General features: G+C 43.1%; 1 protein-coding gene across 1 annotated transcript in view; it reads left to right on the forward strand.

The window, feature by feature from the left end:
• The window catches only part of LOC138480607 (collagen alpha-1(IX) chain-like), a 199179-nt gene that overhangs the window by 17288 nt on the left and 159305 nt on the right, over positions 1-22586 (forward strand). The window contains exons 2-6 of the mRNA XM_069612310.1: positions 15009-15402; positions 17229-17306; positions 17407-17418; positions 17526-17612; positions 19249-19302. Coding sequence (XP_069468411.1) covers positions 15009-15402; positions 17229-17306; positions 17407-17418; positions 17526-17612; positions 19249-19302 — 625 coding nt within the window. The remainder of the gene's footprint in view (positions 1-15008; positions 15403-17228; positions 17307-17406; positions 17419-17525; positions 17613-19248; positions 19303-22586) is intronic.

Genomic DNA, 22586 nt, shown 5'->3' on the forward strand with positions numbered 1-22586 from the left:
GCTTCTGTGAGCAGATGCTGATTTGACACCTCTTCAAACTGTGCTTTAATCTCGTTCAGCTCCCTATCCAAATGTGCACTATTTTCTGGTCTTTTCTACCCCAAATACCACAAACTTGAAGAAAGTACAGAGTGTTTGTTTGTTTGTTTATTTATTTGTATAGCGCTCCGGACCCAGGGGTATATGGGCGCTCAAACATCTAGTTACAGGCATAGGTGAATACAATGGAACATTTATGCAACAAATATATAAATTACAAGAATACAGTTAATGCAGATAGCAAACAGATAGTGTGAAAGGTCGTTAAGCATACAGTCGTGTTGGTTATTTGTTTAGTAACCAGGTGATGACCTTGGTTCTGAAAGGTTGAAAGGTGGGGATGGATTTGATGTCCAGTGGAATAGTGTTCCAGAGTTGGGCAGCTAGAACCGGGAAGCTGGTTCCGCCGGCTCTTTTAAGGGTGTATTTGGGCACCATCAGTTGTAGTGAGTTGGTGGATCTAGTGATTCTAGTAGCCTGCTTCAAGTTGAATTTATTGGTTAAATAAGGCGGGCTAGATGATTGAGGGCTTTGTAGGAGAGGCAAATGGTTTTAGATATATTTTTTGTTGGATGGAGAGCTATTTACATGATATTCTAGTAGCCGAGATATGTTCTCTCCTAGGAATATTGAGAGCAGCTCGGAGTGCATTGTTTTGGAAAACCTGCTGTTTATTGATTATTATCGGCTGTTGCAGTAGTCCAGTTTGGACTGTATGAGTGCTCTGGCTAATGTGAGGCAATTGTTGGTGGATAGCAAGGATCTACAAGCCCTAATCAGCTTACCTGTGTAGGCAGTGCCTGAGGCAGTGTTATTGATTTGTTTGGAGAGGTTAGTGTTCGTGTCTAGATAGAAACAAAGGGTTTTTACACTTTTCGCAATAGGAATGGTGTTTCCATCAATGATGAAGCTGGTATAACTGGGGCTAAGTTTCAGGATGGTGTTAGGTGAGCCGACAAGGATCAGTTCGGTCTTGTCATCATTCAGGCAGAGGCCATGTGTGGCCATCCATGCCTGAATGATGGAGAAGACTTAATTGATCCGGTTGGCATCCGAGTTGTAGTTACCGGATAGAGTTAGTTATGTGGGTGTCATCTGCATAGTTGGTGTAGGTGACACCGAGATGGTCTAGACGGTTACTATTTTGATGGTGAATTCTGGCACCTAGTCTATTGTTGCGCTCGGTTAGGTTGAGGATAGTAGTTTGAGAGTCTGTTAGGACAATGGTTTGAGTAGTGTGTATGCCTGTTACCTTGCAGCATAGACTTGTTTGTGTTCACACAAAATAGAGCTCTCTTCAGAGCATTGCATGTCTTGCGCGTCTCGCAGTGCTTTCCTTTAATATCCAACAAAGCCTTTGACGCAATTATCCTTGTGTGCCTGTAATGTTAGTAATCTCATTTACCGCTCATGCACCACTCTGTAGCAGTTGAATTTGCAGTTTTCTTAACATTAAAGTGAGTGCTATACAAACCTTTTCAAACAGTTTTCAAAACGGTATATGTGATATAGGGTGAGATCCCTTAACTAGGTTTCTAATTGAGACAACTGGCAGTCATGTATGTCCTCTCTTCTCGTTTTCACATCTCTGCAACCTTCTAGGTACCATTTCCCGTAATACTAGAAAGATGTTCCTACCATTTGTTGCAGAACTTGTCCCACGAAGATCCTTTTTTACACAAGCTTCAAAATTCAAATATTGGGGCATTAAAAAAGCCCTTCAAGAAAACTAGGACCTGCTTGCTTCAAATCCTAGGATGAAAGGCAGTAGGCAACGTTCAACAATGTTCCACATTCCCTGACAGGAGGTCTGATTACCCAATCAGTCTTTCTGTTCTCAACATTTTGGAATGGGTTTACATTGCTATCCTAAAACAAGTAGTTAAGGAAAAGTGAAAAGACAAAAGCATGTCAGACTGAGAGGTCCTGTGTCCGCGGAAGCTGCTGAACCCCCGACAATCCCCCTGAAATGTAATTCCCAGAACTAGATTTCAATTCAGCTCTGTAAAGTACACCCCAAAGGGAAAGGGGGAAGTGGATAACAAAACAACACCAGGCAGACTGCGTCAAGGCTAACCAAATCTGAACCTGCAGAGGATATAAGAAAAGCAGATACAATTCCTGTATTTACTTACTTAACCTTAGGAATGGGAAAGACTTTAAATCCTTAACTAATAATTAAGAATCATACCTGGCTCTTCTCTTGAAATTTCTTAGAGAAGCTTGTAAAGAAGCTGAAAATCTCTCTTACTTGAGACTCTTGAAATTCACAGCAACTTCTTAATTTGGGCAAATCTGGAAAGTTTAGTTCTTTGCCTCTTTTCCAAAATTCACTAGTTGTCCAGTTAAATTGTCTTTATTTATTCTTTCCTTTTCTTTCAAAATTTTCTTTTGTTTTTTCAAACTATTTACAATTCAATAGAGTTTGTGAATTCTTGAAGAAACACGTGTTAAACTCACACGCGGGTTATTTCAATACAGATGAATTTCACGTTGAAAACTTCCTGCGTTGAAGAACACGCGCACGGTAAGCAAAATCCACGCCCAGAAAACAAACGCGCTTGCCTAAACACGCCAAGTAGAATTCACGCGCAAACGAGAACACGCGCAGAAAAACACACGCGCTAATAAATTTCCGTGTTGATGAACTTCCGCGCCTATTCACACGTGCCTTATAACCCACGCGCAAAGAGTTCACTCGCGATCGAATACACGCGTTTAAAAAGACACGCGCTTGAAAACACACGCGCTATAAAGTTCTCACGCTGAGACACACGCGCTTGAAAACACACACGCTATAAAGTTCTCACGCGGCAATCAGATTATCGCGTCAGGAAGCATACGCGCTGGAAACACACACGCTTTAAAGTTCTCACGTGACAAATGAATCTCACGCTATGAGCACCCACGCTGGAAAACACACGCGCTCTTTTCCAAAATTCACTAGTTGTCCAGTTAAATTGTCTTTATTTATTCTTTCCTTTTCTTTCAAAATTTTCTTTTGTTTTTTCAAACTATTTACAATTCAATAGAGTTTGTGAATTCTTGAAGAAACACGTGTTAAACTCACACGCGGGTTATTTCAATACAGATGAATTTCACGTTGAAAACTTCCTGCGTTGAAGAACACGCGCACGGTAAGCAAAATCCACGCCCAGAAAACAAACGCGCTTGCCTAAACACGCCAAGTAGAATTCACGCGCAAACGAGAACACGCGCAGAAAAACACACGCGCTAATAAATTTCCGTGTTGATGAACTTCCGCGCCTATTCACACGTGCCTTATAACCCACGCGCAAAGAGTTCACTCGCGATCGAATACACGCGTTTAAAAAGACACGCGCTTGAAAACACACGCGCTATAAAGTTCTCACGCTGAGACACACGCGCTTGAAAACACACACGCTATAAAGTTCTCACGCGGCAATCAGATTATCGCGTCAGGAAGCATACGCGCTGGAAACACACACGCTTTAAAGTTCTCACGTGACAAATGAATCTCACGCTATGAGCACCCACGCTGGAAAACACACGCGCTCTTGAGTTCTCACGTGACAAACAGATTCTCGCGCTAAGGAGCACACGCGCAGTTGAATACACTCGCACGCGCAAAGGTTCAACGATAGTTTCAGATTACACGTAGTATGCGTTTTTACAAATAGCGTTCAAGCGCACTCAGGGAGTTCAATAGTACAAATTCAAAGATAACTTTTTACGAATTTTCAAGTAATTGTCATTAAGATGAACATAGCTGCAGTACAAACAAAGTCACTTATCTCCAGAGCGAATTCTTAAGGATCTTCAGAGTTTCCTGTCTTCAAAAACGAATTCCTGACAACTGATAGCTTCTCCAGAAACCCCCAAGAAAGTAGCCGCTCAACTGCTAATGCCTGAAGGATAAAATCCACCAGGCCCAAGTCCAAAGCAGGAGCAGCCACTAAACACGTCCTCTCAGCTGGGGTTTAGATGATGAAAGGCAAAGAGTGACAGTTTAGAATGTTCATTGTTGTTCTGCAGTGTCTTCTAACCAATCAGAGCTGTCACTGTGAGACTCCATTTTGCCTTGGGTCAGAACCAGGATTCTGATCAGCAAGTTAAGGCCAAACCAACTACAATAGAAAACTTCCCACCCACACAAGGCTAATCTAAAAAGGATAAATAAAGAGAAATAATGAGAAGGAAACTTGAATAAGGGAAAATAGCCTGAATAGGGGAAGGAAACCTGACAGTACCCCCCCTCCTAATGTCCAGTCTCTGGGCCTACCTTATGTGGATTTTTAGCATGAAACTTAGTAACTAAACGGGGGGCATGTACATCAACTGAATCTTCCCATGATCGTTGCTCAGGTCCATATCCCTCCCAATCAATTAAATACTGCAACCTTCCCCTCACTTTCCTGGAATCCAAAATTTGTTTAACCACAAATTCCTCAGATGAATCCTCCAAAATCACAGGGGAAGGTGGTGTTCTAAATCTAGTTCCTGAACAAACTGGTTTTAAAAGGCTAACATGGAAAGTAGGATGTACCTTCAATTGCTTGGGTAATTTCAATCGTACTGCCACAGGGTTGATGATTCTCTCTACCTCGAATGGGCCTACAAATCGTGGACTGAATTTATTCTTCCCCTTAATTTTTAGGTACCGGGTAGAAAGCCAAACTAAGTCTCCCACCTTATATTCAGGACCAGCCTTCCTTCTCAAATCAGCACACCTTTTATATTTCAACTTGTTTTCTCCCAGCACCTTTTTTGCTCTATCCAAGTTATTCTTCATTACCAACAAACGATCTTCCACTCTAGGATTCCCAGAATCCTCCAACATCTCAAAACTCAGAAAGCGAGGATGAAACCCACGACCCAAAAAGAAAGGGGACATAGAAGTAGCATCTTTACCACAATTGTTGTAAGAGAATTCTGCCAACCATACCAAATCCACCCATTCCTCTCTAGCTTGTAAATAACACCTTAAAAACTTCTCCAATTCCTGATTTACTCTCTCCACTTGTCCATAACTCTCCGGATGATACCCAGAAGTCAAACTAACTTCCACTCCAAGTTTCTTACAGAATGCCCTCCAGAATTTTGAAATAAATTGAGATCCCCTATCAGAGATAACTTGACTTGGGAGTCCATGTAGTCGAACTACACCTTGCAAAAAACTATGAGCCAGTTTTTCCGCGGTAACCTCTCCCTCCATTGGTAAAAAATGCGCTTCTTTAGTAAGAAGATCCACCACAACAAGAATGGTAGTACAACCCTTATCTTGAGGGAGATCAACAATGAAATCCATAGAAATAGTGTGCCAAGGACGAGGAGGAACAGGTAACGGCTCCAATAAACCATGCGGCTACCCAACTTGTCTTTTTGCTTGTGCAGAGACTACACAAGTTTTAACAAAGTTCAATGTGTCTTGGCAAATTTTTTCCCACCAAAAATTCCTTCGAACCAATTCCAGAGTTTTTCTGAAACCAGGATGTCCTGATAAAATGGATTCATGACAATTTCTCAAAACCTTTTCTCTTCAGTAGGTGTATAAAGCTTGTTATCAAAAAAAGGAAGATCATCTTTCAAACTTCTGGCTGGATCCAGTCTCACCCACTCCTCCATCTTCTGCAAGGACATATTCTGGCGAACTTCATTCAAAAAATCCATTTCTTTAATGGCTCCAGCTAACAAAAAACGTTCTGGAGCAATTATAGGTTCTGGTTCCAGAATCTCTCTCTCCTCACTACCAGGAAATTGGCGGGATAAGGCATCAGCTTTTTTGTTCTGACTTCCGGGTTTAAAAGTCACAATGAAATCATAATCGGCAAAGAATAAGGACCAACGAAGTTGTCGTGGAGACAAGGTTCTTGCAGATTTTAAAAACAATACATTTCGGTGATCAGTAAGAACCGTTACCGTATGTCTTGCCCCTTTCAGAAAATGTCTCCATTCTTCAAAAGCGGACTTTATTGCTAATAGTTCACGATCTGCAATTGTATAGTTCACTTCAGCGGCAGAAAACTTCCTAGAAAAGAATGCAACTGGATGTAGTTGACCAGTAGTTTCATTCCTTTGAGAAAGCACCACCCCCAACGCTAAATTTGAAGCGTCCGCCTCCACAAAAAAAGGTTTAGAGAGATCAGGATGAATTAGAATTGGACTAGAAGTAAATCTTTGTTTTAACTCTTGAAAAGCTTTTTCTGCTTTAAGGTCCCAGTCAAATTTCACTCCTTTTTTCAAAAGTCTCGTTATAGGAGCAACCAGCCGAGAAAACCTTCGATAAATCTCCTATAAAAATTGGCAAACCCTAAGAAACATTGTATTTCCTTAACCTTAGTAGGAGAGGGCCATTCAAGAACTGCTTGAACTTTTTTAGGATTCATTTCTAAACCCTTAGGTGAAATTATAAAACCTAAAAACTCCACAGAATCTGTATGAAATTGACTTTTTTCCAATTTGCCAAACAAATGGTTTTCTCGCAGCTTTTGTAAGACTAAGCGCACATGTTTCTGATGTTGATCCAAGTCAGAAGAGAAAATCAAAATATCATCGATATACATGACAACAAAAATATCCAGGTATTCTCTAAAAACCTCATCAATGAAAAATTGGAAAGCCGCTGGAGCATTAGATAAACCGAATGGCATAACTTGGTATTCAAACAGCCCAAACCTAGTCTTAAACGCTGTCTTCCATTCGTCCCCTTCCTGCACACGCACAAGATGGTAAGCTCCTCACAAATCTAATTTTGAGAAAATATTTGCTCCTTGTATTTGATTAAGTATTTCCGAGATGAGAGGAAGAGGATACCGGTTCTTAACAGTGACTTTGTTAACTGCTCGATAATCTATGCAAGTTTGAAGCGTTCCATCCAGTTTTGGTACAAAAAATAAAGGAGAGGCCGCCGGTGACTTAGAATGATGAATAAACCCTTTGGCCAAGTTTTCCGACAAATATTCTTTTAAATAATCATTCTCTTTCTCTGTAAGAGCATATACCCTACTACTAGGCCAAATTGTTCCTGGCTCCAGCTCAATTTTACAATCAAAGGGCCTATGGGGTGGTAATTCTCCTGCCACTTTCTCATCAAATACGTCCCAAAAATCTTTGTAACACTGGGGAAGTTGACCCACTACAGCTCCCACATCATGACATCCAATTCCAGTCTCAGCCAGAAAACTAGACACTGAATTACTTTGTTTGACATCTTCCTCTAAGAGACTTCCTGAAAAGCAATTCTCTTTACACAAATCTGACTGCATGTCAATTGTCCTAGCACTCCAATCAATCAGAGGATTATGGAGAGTAAGCCAAGGCATACCCAAAATAATCTTCAACACAGGAGCATCAATTAACTCAAACTAAATTATCTCTCTGTGACCTCCTGATATCTCCAAAGTTAAAAAACCAGTCCTATGAGTAATAGGACCAGAAGATAGATACGTACCATCAACAGCCCTAGCCTGCTCTACAACCTCCTTCTGAATAATTGGAATTCCCAAAGATTTTGCCAGACCCCAATCCATAAAATTCCCGGTGTCACCAGAGTCAAGCATTACGGGACCATTTCCCTTACACTCCAACTCAAAGAACAAGGATACATTTACGGTTATATGGGGAACCGCTGTCTGCACCGTATTGGCGATCTGTTGTAACTTGACCGCTGAGGTAGAAGTCTTCTTGGGAGTGTAAGGACAGTTCCCTAAAAAGTGCCCACCTCTTCCACAATATAAACACAGATTGTTATCTCTCCTCCTAGCCTTTTCTTCCACTGTTAAAGGGCCTCGGACCCTGGGAGATGGATTATTCCCTTTGGATCTACTCTCTACCTTAGGTCTATCCACTCTAACTAGAGACTTTACGTCACTCTGACAATGACGCCTCTCTGCCTTCCTTTCACTCAAACGAAAGTCCAATTGAATAACCAAATCAATCAGACCTTCACAAGTAGAAGGGCGTTCAACTACTCCAGATAATGCATCCTTTAACTCGCTGTCATGATCACTGCTTCCAAGGGGCTAGGACCAGCCCAACAACCTTGGAAGCAGGCCTCTAACCTTCATCCTAGGCACCAGCCGGTCCCCATTGGGACCTTTTGGACCTTGTCCTGGCGCCGGTGGCACCAGGCTCATCACAATCACTGGTTCCGGCACTGGAAGCGCCGGGCTCATAACATGTATAAAGATGCTTGGGTGGACTTACCTGCAGCAGACCATGCTGCTTACTTACCAGCCATATGGGAATCCTCTACGAGCCGGGACTAGTTTCTTACCTGGGTGGGGGAGGCTCCACTCCCTGGATACAACACTGGAACTCTTCTAGAACAGGAACTCTTTTCTTTCCTGGGCGAGGCAGTGGAGGAAGACGCCTCATCACTCCAAGGCTATTTAAACCACACCCGATTGATGCAACGTGCTTCGCGTTATTCTGCATCTGCAGCAGAACGCTCACCGTGTCGGTTCCAGTCTTCATTCTTCCGATCCTGAACCTGTGAGAACAAAAGCTTACCTTTCTTGTATCCAGCCTTCAGAAGCACCTGCAAAGACAAAGAAACAACAGGTTAGCACAGCAACCTTCACTCGCAGCGCTTTCCTCACCTGATCCATCGGCAGTTACCAACTCTTCGCGCTGCTCCTCCGCCATTATAAAAGCCTGTGAAGACAAAAGCATAATTATTCCTGTGGGGAATTTACTTACCGGCACCCCTCGAATTCCGGTTTCCTTCAACGCTGCATTCCTGCACCGGAAAGAGAAAAGGAGAGACATTAGGCAGGCTATTTACTCACGCGCCATCGCGCCCTCCACAATTAGGCGCCTGCAAATACCCCGGCGTTTTCCAGAGTCTCTTCAGCATCCAAACTCATACCTGCAAAAGAAAAGAGACAGTTGGAGTGCATTTCGAAAGCCGGCAACAGGCACTTACTTACGCACTCCCAAGCGCTTCATTCCTATGCGCTGGCTCGAACTCCGGCTCTCTTCAAACCACCATCTTCCGCCTCAAGAGCCCTGCAAGACAAAAGGCACCATTTGAAAAGAACATTATACAGAGCCCTATTCCATACTAACGTGCCCACGCACCTAAAGACTGTAAGGACATTAAAGGTGCCCGGAAACTCACCGTTCATGCAGTTAACAACGGTTAGCAATCCTCTGAAGTCAAGAGGCCTACGTTTCAACCCAGTGAAGGAACTGGTAACGGCACCCTGCACCAGACGCAGATGGAGAGTCCAGCATTCACCTATCTAAGGTGAGCACGTTGACCTTGGGGCTCCACGGAAAAGTGAGAGGGGGAGAGAGAGAGACACCCGACAATCCCAGGTCATTAACCCCATATTCTTTCACCTGCAGACATCTTACTCTTCGAGTTAGACACACAGTGCGAAGAGGCCCAGCCCCGGAAGCCAATCGAGTCCTGCACTTCACTTTTCAAGATACAGTTACCACCCTGCCAAGACCAGCGCCTCCGTGGGAATCAGGTGAGCATTACACTCATCTCTAAGGCCCCAATAAAACAACGAGGCCTGTTTATCCTCGGGCCACTTGCTTTCTAACACAAGGGACTTAAATTGTGTTATATAAGCAATCAAGTCTCTATTACCTTGTTTGAGTTCTAAAAGTTCACCATCCACTTCCAGAGATAACTATCTTCTATCAAACATCTTTTGGAATATCTCTAAAAAACTGGTGTAATTTCCTAAAACCGTACTCTTTTGACTCACCAACAACCCAGCCCAAGCAGATGCCTCCCCAGAAAGATAGGACAACATAAAAGTTATCTTAGATGCATCCGAGGGAAATAATTATGGTCTATTCATAAAATGTAATTCACATTGTGTCAAAAACACCCTAAACCTCTTGGGATCCCCATGAGAACGTTCTGGAGGCGCAAAAGGAACTGGCATAATTAAACTCCTTACCCCTTCTGCCACTGGAGGCGCCCGTTGTATTTGTGGTAAATGATCTTCACCTTCCCTTTCTAACTCAGGTGGAGAACCAGCGCCCCCTGAAACCTCATCCTCTCTCCTTTCTCCCCTCTGTTGAATTTGTGTTACTTTAACACTCAAGTCATCCACATTTTGACTAAGTAAGGCATTTTCATCCCGAGATATTTTCATCTCCTCCCGTAACTCCCTGATCAAAGATCCTAACATCTCCATGGATTTGTCGGGGTTCATGACAGCTCTGGCGGACTAAATTATTGGCCTTTCATTCTGTCAGGCTGAGAGGTCCTGTGTCAGCGGAAGCTGCTGAACCCCCGACAATCCCCCTGAAATGTAATTCCCAGAACTAGATTTCAATTCAGCTCTGTAAACTACACCCCAAAGGGAAAGGGGGAAGTGGATAACAAAACAACACCAGGCAGACTGCGTCAAGGCTAACCAAAGCTGAACCTGCAGAGGATATAAGAAAAGCAGATACAATTCCTTTATTTACTTACTTAACCTTAGGAATGGGAAAGACTTTAAATCCTTAACTAATAATTAAGAATCATACCTGGCTCTTCTCTTGAAATTTCTTAGAGAAGCTTGTAAAGAAGCTGAAAATCTCTCTTACTTGAGACTCTTGAAATTCACAGCAACTTCTTAATTTGGGCAAATCTGGAAAGTTTAGTTCTTTGCCTCTTTTCCAAAATTCACTAGTTGTCCAGTTAAATTGTCTTTATTTATTCTTTCCTTTTCTTTCAAATTTTTCTTTTGTTTTTTCAAACTATTTACAATTCAATAGAGTTTGTGAATTCTTGAAGAAACACGTGTTAAACTCACACGTGGGTTATTTCAATACAGATGAATTTCACGTTGAAAACTTCCTGCGTTGACGAACACGCGCACGGTAAGCAAAATCCACGCGCAGAAAACACACGCGCTTGCCTAAACACGCCAAGTAGAATTCACACGCAAATGAGAACACGCGCAGAAAAACACACGCGCTAATAAATTTCCGTGTTGATGAACTTCCGCGCCTATTCACACGCGCCTTATAACCCACGCGCAAAGAGTTCACTCGCGATCCAATACACGCGTTTAAAAAGACATGCGCTTGAAAACACACGCGCTATAAAGTTCTCGCGCTGAGACACACGCGCTTGAAAACACACGCGCTATAAAGTTCTCACGCGGCAATCAGATTATCGCGTCAGGAAGCACACGCGCTGGAAACACAGACGCTTTAAAGTTCTCATGCGACGAATGAATCTCACGCTATGAGCACCCGCGCTGGAAAACACACGCGCTCTTGAGTTCTCACGCAACAAACAGATTCTCGCGCTAAGGAGCACCCGCGCTGGAAAACACAAGCGCTCTTGAGTTCTCACGCGACGAACAGAGTCTCGTGCTAAGGAGCACACGCGCAGTTGAATACACTCACACACGCAAAGGTTCAACGATAGTTTCAGATTACACGTAGTACGCGTTTTTACAAATAGCGTTCAAGCGCACTCAGGGAGTTCAATAGTACAAATTCAAAGATAACTTTTTACGAATTTTCAAGTAAATGTCATTAAGATGAACAGAGCTGCAGTACAAACAAAGTCACTTATCTCCAGAGCGAATTCTTAAGGATCTTCAGAGTTTCCTGTCTTCAAAAACGAATTCCTGACAACTGATAGCTTCTCCAGAAACCCCCAAGAAAGTAGCCGCTCAACTGCTAACGCCTGAAGGATAAAATCCACCAGGCCCAAGTCTAAAGCAGGAGCAGCCACTAAACACGTCCTCTCAGCTGGGGTTTAGATGATGAAAGGCAAAGAGTGACAGTTTAGAATGTTCATTGTTGTTCTGCAGTGTCTTCTAACCAATCAGAGCTGTCACTGTGAGACTCCATTTTGCCTTGGGTCAGAACCAGGATTCTGAATCAGCAAGTTAAGGCCAAACCAACTACAATAGAAAACTTCCCACCAACACAAGGATAATCTAAAAGGGATAAATAAAGAGAAATAATGAGAAGGAAACTTGAATAAGGGAAAATAGCCTGAATAGGGGAAGGAAACCTGACAAAGCATAATCATATCTTCCACGCTCAACATTCATTCAACTTATCCTATAGGTCTTCTTTCCCAGTAACTTCCCTACATTTCCCTATAGCCCCCTCTGGCGAAACAACCTCACACTTTATGCCAAACACCTGCCCATGTGTAGCCCTCAGACTACCATGGGAACGGACACTGTGACATATGTAGATTCTAGTTATTTCAATCTTCTTCACAGGGAGGCCAAATCATGCATGGAAGTTCCCCCCCGCTGCATTCATATCTCAGGCCCTTTGTGCACTGTGTTACTCCTAGATTACTTCTAGCAACATATCAACATACTCCTATCTTACTAAGGTGGACACAAATAACATAAAACACAAAGAAAACACATGAATCGATTCAATTATAACAATGGAATACATTTATTTATGCACCATAAAGCATAATGCAGGCAATCCTAATGCAGACAATCCTAAAACTATTGCGAATGTCAACTTTTATAATTCTGGTGCAAAGCAAATCTACCATGCAATAACTATAAGCCTTACAGGTTTCTAATGCAAGCCTGTGATGCAAGCCTGTGATTCTAATGCAGTCTAAATGCAAGCGTCAGCATCCATCTCCTTCATGCAGGATCAAATCCACACCAATCCTTCACACTCTCACTCTCACTCTAAACAATCCCTGTCTGATTTCTCCTTCTATCAAACCCAAAGCAATCAGTTTAGTCTAGGCCATAGACCATACTTCCCATTTGCTACTCTCTCCTCTCCAGATCTGTCTTTGCCAGGTCTCTCCTCTATGCACGACTGTGCAATCAGCCAGTCAGTGGCAGGCCTCAAGATCTGGTAACTGCCAAGCTCTGCCAAGCTCTCTCTCTGCCAGATCGATCTCATCAAGGCCTCATCAGGTTCTGCTGCACCAAGACACTTCTCTCTCATCGCATCTCGTACTCCATCCTGCACCATCTCCAACCAACAACCACAACTAACTCCATCTACTCCCCTCTCCCCCTTGGTTATACTCTTCCAATAACGCACTCATCCCCCATGGTTACTCACATTCTCTAAGCCAACAATGTCTGCCTGTCAGCGTATAGCAAATGCCTGCCAGTCTGTGTTGTGTTCTTGTCGCGTTCTGGTCACTACGTGTGCTGTGTCAATCTGACATTGGACATCTTATCTCTTTCTGTGTGCGGTGCAAAATCCCATCTAATTCCATCTATTTCCCCATTCACTCCACTGTTGGCATCACAAAATGCTCTCTCTGTCCAGATAATAGGCCATCTCTCTCATGCAAAAGGCACTTCGCCCATCTCCCCATGTCACTCATGGCGCAGCCCCCACCGTTTTGCTGTCTCCGCGGCACACAAGCTGATAAGCCTAGGCCGTCTCTCCACTCGGACAAGGGTGACTTCTTATCAACCAAACTGCTTACAAATTCCTTCTTTCACAGTGTACCATAACATCTTCGCGCTGAGCCCAGTGAAAACAACTTCTGTGTCTCCATCAGAAATGGCTCATAGGCCTCGTGCTAAATGCTTCCTAGCGTTTACGCTTTCTTCTCGCAATGCAAGCACTACATAATGCAAACTCATTCTAAGTACACACTCAACATGAATACATGTGTGTCAAACATATCTCTAAATGTGTCTCTACAAAGCATATCAATGCCATCATACTAAATGGCTCTACATGTCATTTTCAAATATGACAGTGGCCCTCCTTACAACACCGGCGCTAAACCATGGCGCTATTAGCACCATGGTTGGTGCTGGTGTTTTAACGGGTCCGCCATGGTTCAATAGGGCTCTATGGGAATGGGGAAGGCGCTAAGTCCGGTACCGCAAATTGCGGTACCGTACTTAGCACCAAGGTCCCTTTGCGGGTCCCTACTTTAACGGCTGGTGTAGACCAGCCGTTAAGGTTGGGTCCCGCAAAGGGACCTCGTAATCAGGCACTAATGGGTTAACGGTGCTGCAGCCTGTTAACCCATTAGTGCCAGGGTCGTAATGAGGCCCAGTGTGTCATTTCCAGACCTCATTCGTTCTCTCTAGTGTAAACAATACGTTTCTCTCTCAGCCTAAGCGCTATAATACAAACATAGATGCATAGCAAATCATTCTCTACATGTCATGATGTAAATATACCGTGTCCCTAAAGCACTACATGGCACTTCAAATACGTGCAAGTGTCATTCTATAGCAAATGGCAAAGTGGCAGTCTAATATATGGATACTATAATAATGCTACTTCTGCAATGTACAATGGATAGCTAAACAGGATGCAATAATTCTTAAAGGGATACTAATAAATAATGGTTCTCTAACAATGGGTACTAATGGGTATTGGTTCTGTAACAAAGAGACTGATTCTCTCCAATGAGTCTAATGTTTCTCTATCAATGGGTCTTATGATTCTCTATCAATGGGTCTTATGATTCTCTAATGATAACAATCCAGGCATTCCCATTTTATCAGATTCCACAATGACAGCCATTGAAGTATTTAACACAACATTTGCAGAGTAAACCAAACCCTGGTGGGCCAGGCAGAACAACATTAGGGACTGTTTACATTAAATTGCCAGCAGAGGCCAGCAAATGCCACTAAGAAACTCACCATGTCCACCTCCAAGCAAATCACAATGCTAGAAACATGACAAAGGAGGGAATAACAACACATCATACACAATTGCCATTTATCACTACCACTGTCTAGTAGCGACACCTATCTGCCAAAACCAAAAAAGGTAAACAGATGCGAGGACAAAGCCTGTCCTGTCTAAAACATCGAGTCTACGGCTCCTAATTACTCAGAAGTTAATCAGACGAGAATAATCTGGTGTATCCCACATGCTGCCACTATCTATGCATCTATGAAAATGTTAAATTCTCACTTTTTATGTCAAAATGCTGTTAATTACTTCGGAAACTGTCATTTTTGTGAAAGTACCATTCAGACCTCTGCTTCCCCATGGTAATGTGGGAGCTTGACTATATATTTATTGTGTCTTTCTAGGTTTGTTAGCCCGTATGGGCTTCCACCAGAGTTCTCCTTAGTTTCGACCTTCAGGATGAGAGAGGGCACCCCAGATGTAGTTTGGAACCTGTGGGAGCTGAAGGACAAGAAAAACGTGGAACAGTTCAGGCTGCGCCTCTACGGCGAGAGCAATGCTGTCGATGTCTACAATGCAGCAGCATCAGGCTCGGAAAAGGTCACCACCTTTGAGAACATAGAGAAGCTGTTTGACGGTGCATGGCACAAGCTCTCTCTCAGCGCTAGGAGGAATCAGCTGACTCTCTATGTGGATTGTGAGCAGGTGGGCACAGCCCCTGTACGCCAATATGGACTCATCAAGACTGATGGATTCAGCACCTTAGCAAGAAGGCTAAAGGATGATGCCACTCCTGCTGTAAGTGAAGTGAATTTCTACTACCTAACCCAGGGGTGGGCAACCTTTGGTTCACCAGATATTTTGGACTACAACTCCCATCATTCCTAGTCCGCATAGACTGACAAGGGCTGATGGGATCATGGGACTTGCAATCCAAAGCTCTCTGGAGAGATGCAAGTTGAGCACCCTTAGTCTAACCAAAAGCACATGCTTTGATCCTGGGAAGGTTGCAAGACGCAACCCCCCAACCAAATGGTGATTTACATGGAAAGTAACTCTAAAGTAACAGAACCAAATTTTGCTTGGACAACGTTCCTTCACTCATGGTTTAAACACATAGTACATATTCTTCAACACATGCTTTACTCGCAATTTGTAATATAAAACTAACAATGTCCTTTCTTTAGCTGCTATATGATTTTTAAAGTTAGCTCACATAAAATACTATTTTTTAGTTTGGTACGGTTGCTAGCACCGACAAGAGTTGCCAGCTGTTGTCATGTACATGGCACACATAGGAGAGATTGACTGGACTAAGTACTGCATTCCATACATCGCCAGCAGTGTTTATCTGTCTGCGTGCAAAGTTCTGTGTTTGCAAAGGATACACAAAGCACAGATTCCTGTCAAGTGTATACTCTCCAAGAAGTGTGAGAGTGTGAGACCACGCCAGAATAAAGGATGCAGTTGTGCTTTGGCTGTGAAGTAATGTTGTCACTCTTACATCAAACTTCACTACATCTGACCAATGATGTGAGTACCTGGCAACATGATGCCAATAGCTCGCCTGTAGAATGCCTATAAAACTATTGGCATTTTCGTTACATACTAGTTTGTATATCTTTAGCAATCTCTGAATTAAACAAATCCATATGTCCTGTTAGATAATTTTGATAAGCTTTTATTGCATTGGTCTTTGTAAAAGTGTGAATCTTGGGCCTATGTTTGCGTATTACTGTGCAAATAATCACCTTTAATTTGAACTAGATACCACATTGAAAAACAGCAACAGAAAAATATCACAATGTTTCTTATGACTATTATACATATAAAGCTGTATACATAAAACACAGAAGTGAGATGTTAGCTGATATTTTCAATTTCTCAATAGTTGCAGAAATAAAAGATTAGCAAATATTTCTTGATTTATTAATTAAAAAATAGATCAATATGATCACACGATCCAGGCTAGCGACTGCTGGGAGGTTTCTGTTATTTCGTTGCTCTTCTTTTTCTATGCCACTTTCTAACAGAGAAGAGTTTTGAAATAACGAGTTTCATTGTTGCATTTTTATCTTCAAGAATCTTGTTGCAATTGTTTTCTCGTTCCTTAGTGCACGTGTTGATCACGCGGGGATACATTGCCCAAAGTTTGTCATTTGGTTATGAGTGCAAAATGGCAATTGCAACAAGGACTACCGTAAACGCATAAGAATTAGATATTTTCTGTTTAACTTTGAGAAACATATTGGAAAGTTAATGCATTCCTTTGCAGTTCTTAATGCCTGCTGTCCAGGTCAACGCAGGCTAGCACAAATCCAGCACTATCATAGACAGAAAGACAGGATGTCAAGATGCACCAAATAAAACCAAGCTAAATCTCATGGACCAATCATGGTCTTGGACAGCCAACCATGGTGAAAATAGGGATAGCCCTGGGTTGCCAACGATCACACAGGCAGTGGAGTTAGCTGTTGGCAAACATGCCCTAGGGAGTGGGTCATCATCCACTGAAGCAATTTCGAGTATTTACAATTCCTCTGTTTAAAAGAGCCAATGATGGGAAGGTGTGTTGGCACCACAGACATCTTTCAATATGTTCTCTCCTCTGATTGACTCCACAGGTTGATGTGCAGCAGCTCGAGCTGTCCACTGACCCTGACAGAGCCGCCGACGAGACTTGCTGTGACCTGCCTGGAGTGGTATGTAACTAGTCAAGGCATTAATGTAAAGCACACCTGCTTGCCATGGTAAAGAGTGCTCATTATCTCATTTTTCTTTTCTTTCATGAATTCCTCTCAGCAAGATGAACGGGTAAGTTGACATGAGTGTATTTTGACAACTTCTTATGGATGGTTTGAAGTGGTTTGTGGAAATGTGTATGAGCCTATGCTAATGAGCAATTGTACATTTCTTTCAAGTGTGCCAGCCTAGGAGCAATTGCTACACCCACCGATTGCAACTGCAATCCTGGAGACCCTGGATTTGAAGGCTTTGCTGGTGCCAAGGTAAGAGGGCACACATTAGGCCTTTACGAAAGGCTGCCTGAGTAAACTAGGCACACATTGCTTCTGTACCGAACATGCAAACGTTGGCTCAGTTCACACGCGCTACGCCACCAAAGTTTGGGACATATCTTGTCTAGTTGACGGATAGTATTCTCCTTCTATGTCACACGTTCAATTGACATCAAAAAGGCAGGTCATCCAGCTTACGTTGGCCACCTACCCCATCCCTACTTGCATCAAAAACAGCCGTATATGTCACATGAGGGGGAAGGAAGCCTCCTCGTGTGTATGCTTGGTGTGGCGAGTTTTCACAGAGCAAAACTGTGCAGTCTGTGGTACCTCTGGGGGAAAGTTTCTTAAAAAAAAATATCCGATTGCTTCAAAGGTTTTTATCCCACTTGGTACCAATTGCTATGAAGGGTCATATTCTAGCACAACGTAGCCAAACTATTGCGTCTTTATTTTATTTTTTTGTAAAGTGCTTATATTTTGTGGGGACCTGATTTTTTTTCAATTTCGAAGGCCAACCATGTTCTACAAAAGTTGTACACATAATTGAAAACTGCAGGACTTCCGAATTCTGTAAAATTCTTTTGTAAATCATTACACATCCTGGTCTACTTTTCAAGACATGTATGCAGGTGCTACTTTGTAGCTTTGCAACATCCCTGTGGAAGACAGAATATGTGGCAACTATGGATTGGTGTACAGCCCTCCCCAGAAACACTATTCCTTGGTCACGCTTTTGATAGATGGTGCACAGGGTAGTGGGTGCAAAAAGAAAACACAGTTGAAAACATACTTCACCTTGGAAATATGTCTGGCATTCTGAAGGCCTTTGTGCAGAGCTAGGGCTAGTAAAAGCACCCCTGGTTCACTTTAGTTGTAGGAAACCAGTGCTGGAAATTGAAACTTTGTACTTTGAGGATCTAAGGGGGGCAGAGGTGGGGGGCTCCAGAGCAGGTCATGCAACACAGTATTTCTTCATAATCCTTGCGATTTGCATGAAAGCAAAGAGCATTTTAGGAACGCAAGAATGCCAGCCCACAATTTTAAATTTGACACATGTCTGTGATAGTGATTCGGCAAGAAACCCTTTTGAGCGATTAGGCCGAGACACACTTTGCCAGAGCGCGGCTCCCCCTTGTTCTGGCCCTTTTCGTACACTGCGAATACGATGATACTGCACGCATCCAAGGATCGCTTCAAGTGATGCTGGGATTAGCAGCGGATGTGCTTCTCCTTGTTTGCTTGTTGCCTTTGTGATGGGTACCCAGTCTTTTCACGCAGGCATTTCAGCACAGATTCTTTACTTCTCTTTTTTACATAATTATTGCCTCAAAGGAGGGGGTGAGGCAATATGGGATGGGGAGAGGTTGGAGGGTGGATGGGGATGGCGAGCGGTTTCGCCAATGCTTTTTGCAGCAAACAAATGAGTAACAAAAATGCAGTAAAAAATACCGTGGTGAAATGTCAGAACTAAAAACACAGAGATAGAACTGTGTGATGTAGCATATTGCAGTAACACAGGAAAGATATTTGTGTATGGGATTATAATGCAGGGCAGTTTAATCCCTCGCAGAGGCTCAGGCAGAAACAAATAAAACACCTGGCTAACATAATTTTGTCTTTACAGGGTGAAAAGGGCAGCCAGGGCGCTGAAGGACACAGAGGAGTTCAAGGAAGACAAGTGAGTGTTACACGTACATTATGCCCTTGGTGGTTATCTATTTGGGCATCATTGCAAGTTTGGTGGTATTTCAATGGTAAATTCGGCGAAATATCGCCAAATGGAATTATCGTTACCACCAGTTGGTCCCATGGATTTACCGTGGGATTAGGAGTTGTGGTAGGTGGTGTAAATCCCATTTTTTGGAGTCCACAGCAATTTCGCCGATTGTGCCATTTTTACGGTAAGGTTGTGGGAGGAGAACACTTCACCAAAGTTTCAGTACAGAATTTTCCCCCACATCACTGTTCTCTTAATGAGGCCCTGTGACTGGTAACGTTTGCATGGCCACGTTTCCCTTTGTGTGAATTTTGATGGTTTCCTGGTCTGGCTGCAGAAAAGGCACAGGCATCTGGGAGGTCTCGTGTTCCCATGCCTGTTTATACCCCTTCAAAGAAAGCATTAACACCCACCTGGGTGTACTACCTGCATTTGGGTTGGCATTGTATGGCATCTTGATGGTTTCCCCCTTTCTGCTATTAAAAGCAAGCAGACTCCATATACATTCTAGCCTCTTGTCCCACATGCAAACTAATTGCGGGCAGAGAGAGACACTAGCGTAAGTGGGAAGTGGGGGAGGTGGACTTTACCCTCCGTGCCCCAGATCCATGCAGGAGCGGTATGTAATTAATAAGCAGAATCCTAGTCTCTGGCTGTTTATAACGTTCCGGGAGAAACACAAGCCCATTAGTCATGTGCAATGATACCATGTTCCGTGTTCTAAGGCCGACCTCTGGAAATGAGACTCCTCAAGGTGGCTATGCAAATGGTTGTGACAGCCCAAATAATATTTTTCAGTATGTACTGCGAGGACATAAATGTCTCCTACAATTGCAAAATGTGTCCGTCAGGAAGTACGCACCCCGAAAAGTAAATGTAAAAGTTAACCTAAAAGTGGCTATTCTCTCCTAATTAACATAAATAATTTGTCAGAATCTATGTGTTGTACATTTAAAAATAAGAAGCTATTTTCATGTAACTTATATTGTAGTAAAAAGACATGCAACTGAAGAGAATGGTGACATTACCCATTCTGAAAATTCATAATTTTCATTTGTTTTTTTTTTTTTTTTTACCATGCCACATCTAAAAAAAGATTCTTCAGAGCACTAATAAAGAAGCGGAAACCCCAATAACCCTTTCTCATTTGCCACAGATGCACATACATTTCTTGATACATGCAAGAAGTGTTTTGGCTTGTGTGCAAATATGGAATAGGCATTTGCCAGGCCCTGCCACAAAGGTATTACCTGGCCGTGGGATGGAAAAACCTGGAAAACAGTGTGTGTGCCTTCGTATATGATAGCAGTGCCTGGAAAATGCATATTTAATACCTATGCATCAGCCAACACATTTGTTTGCCAATGCTTAAGTACAAAAACAGATGTGAGGACACACATACTGCTTATAAAGTGGAGGAAGCACCATTGGTTAAGAGATTTTCATTACAACAGGATCACATTTACAACTGCAATTAAGACATTAACTCTCAGAAGATGGCTTTACACTGGCAGGCCCTGTCCAGCACAACGTTTGATGATACTGCTTGATAGAGCTAACTGAAAGAGATCCCCGGAGGATGTGTTTTGGGTGGCAGGAGGGAATTGCGATAGGGATTAGTATGCCCATGCACAGTCAATGGTTGGATAAATAACCAAACAATCCACACAAATTGTGTGTCCCTCCTCACCTCTCTTCTTTTACCTATCTGTACTCCAATGCAATTGTTTCAGCTCGTTTCCAGGGGTGGACTGGCCTATAGGGAACTCTGGAGATTTCCCGGTGGGCCTCTGCACCCTGGGCCTCTTTTGTGTGATATTTCCAAATTTTCTCATAGGAAAAGCATTGGGCTTGCTGAAAATGTGTCAAATGGGGCCACTTTGAACCTTATTTCCAGGGCCTCTTTTGGTCCCCAGTAATTAATTCCAGGGCCTCTTTTAGTTCCCAGTCCACCCCTGCTCGTTTCAGGTGCTTGAGTACCCCCCCCAATAAAAAATAGGGGAATTCCCTAACAATACCATTTTGCTCCACTCCTTCCCAAACATGGTGAACACGCTTTTCAGGAGGTTAAGATTACAGCACGAGGTCGGCGTCGTGGCAATGGGATTTTCAGGTAAATCAGCCTACGTCAACCTTTTTCAGAGAAGTCTCATTGCAACAGGAGGAGAACATTTGGGCCTGAGGCATCACTGCACTTGTCAACCCTTTGTCCTGACCAGCCCACCATTCTCACGTGACTCTCATTTTTCCTGACACCCATTTAGTGCCTGGAGACTGCCCGTGGGTGGTAGCGGTGCACGGTATAAATCAACATAACATAACATTTGAATACGGAACACTCTCACTCCATCTGAACTTGATTAAAAGTGATGCAATACCGGTTCACGAAGCCAAAGGAACATTTGAACCTTTGTGGAACTCTGCTTATCTGTCTTTCATCTCACGCTTATGTTTTTTGAGGACTGCGGCTGTGCTAGGCCATCCAACCTATATTTTTTGAATGGAACAAAAGAGTAGTGATTCACCACCCTATGTTGCGCATAGACAGCCCTATGTGGTTTGACAAACAGCCAGGGTTGGCCGTGAAAGAAACTTTGCAGGAAAGCTCCATGGCCGTGGTGAGGGGTATAGCTGGGCACAAGCCACAGACTACAACTCTTTAACCAACTCACTCTCTCAGATGTGTGCCGCCGCAGTATGAAGATGAGAGGTTGTTTCTACTGTGATGTGTTCAATGCTGAATGGATCTGGAAATTTGCAAAGTCAAAAGCCTCAGCGGCTAGACTTGGGATGACACCTTTCAGGCTTTGCATGATTGCTGCGGTCCCTTTACAAAGGGCAGCAAATGTAGATGATTGTCCTGCCAAGATTACCACCATGCTAAAGGAATCTTACGAATACCACTTCCTCCGCGAAACACAGGGTGGGGTAATTACTGCAGTTGATAAACATTCAGCCAGCAGAACAGATGTGTCACATTGTGGCAGCTATGTATGGGTTATAAGACTTTCGAAACCAGATAAGAAAACTAAAAACCTTGTTGTTTAGGTGAGTCTCTAGAACTACATACAATCTGTGGACGTGTATCCACCCTTTCTTATTGCCTTATCTTTTTTTCTCTTTGCCAGTCGGCAGTCCTTGCACCCCCTCCCAGCACCTCTAGGCGTCTGGGCCCTTGTGCACGTGTTACAAATGCATTAACATAATAAAACATAAGAGCCACCTTATTTTGCGTGGAAATATCC

This window comes from Ambystoma mexicanum, chromosome 5p, assembly GCF_040938575.1.
Source record: "Ambystoma mexicanum isolate Mex_15411 chromosome 5p, UKY_AmexF1_1, whole genome shotgun sequence".
In the NCBI taxonomy this organism is placed as follows: Eukaryota; Metazoa; Chordata; class Amphibia; order Caudata; family Ambystomatidae; genus Ambystoma; species Ambystoma mexicanum.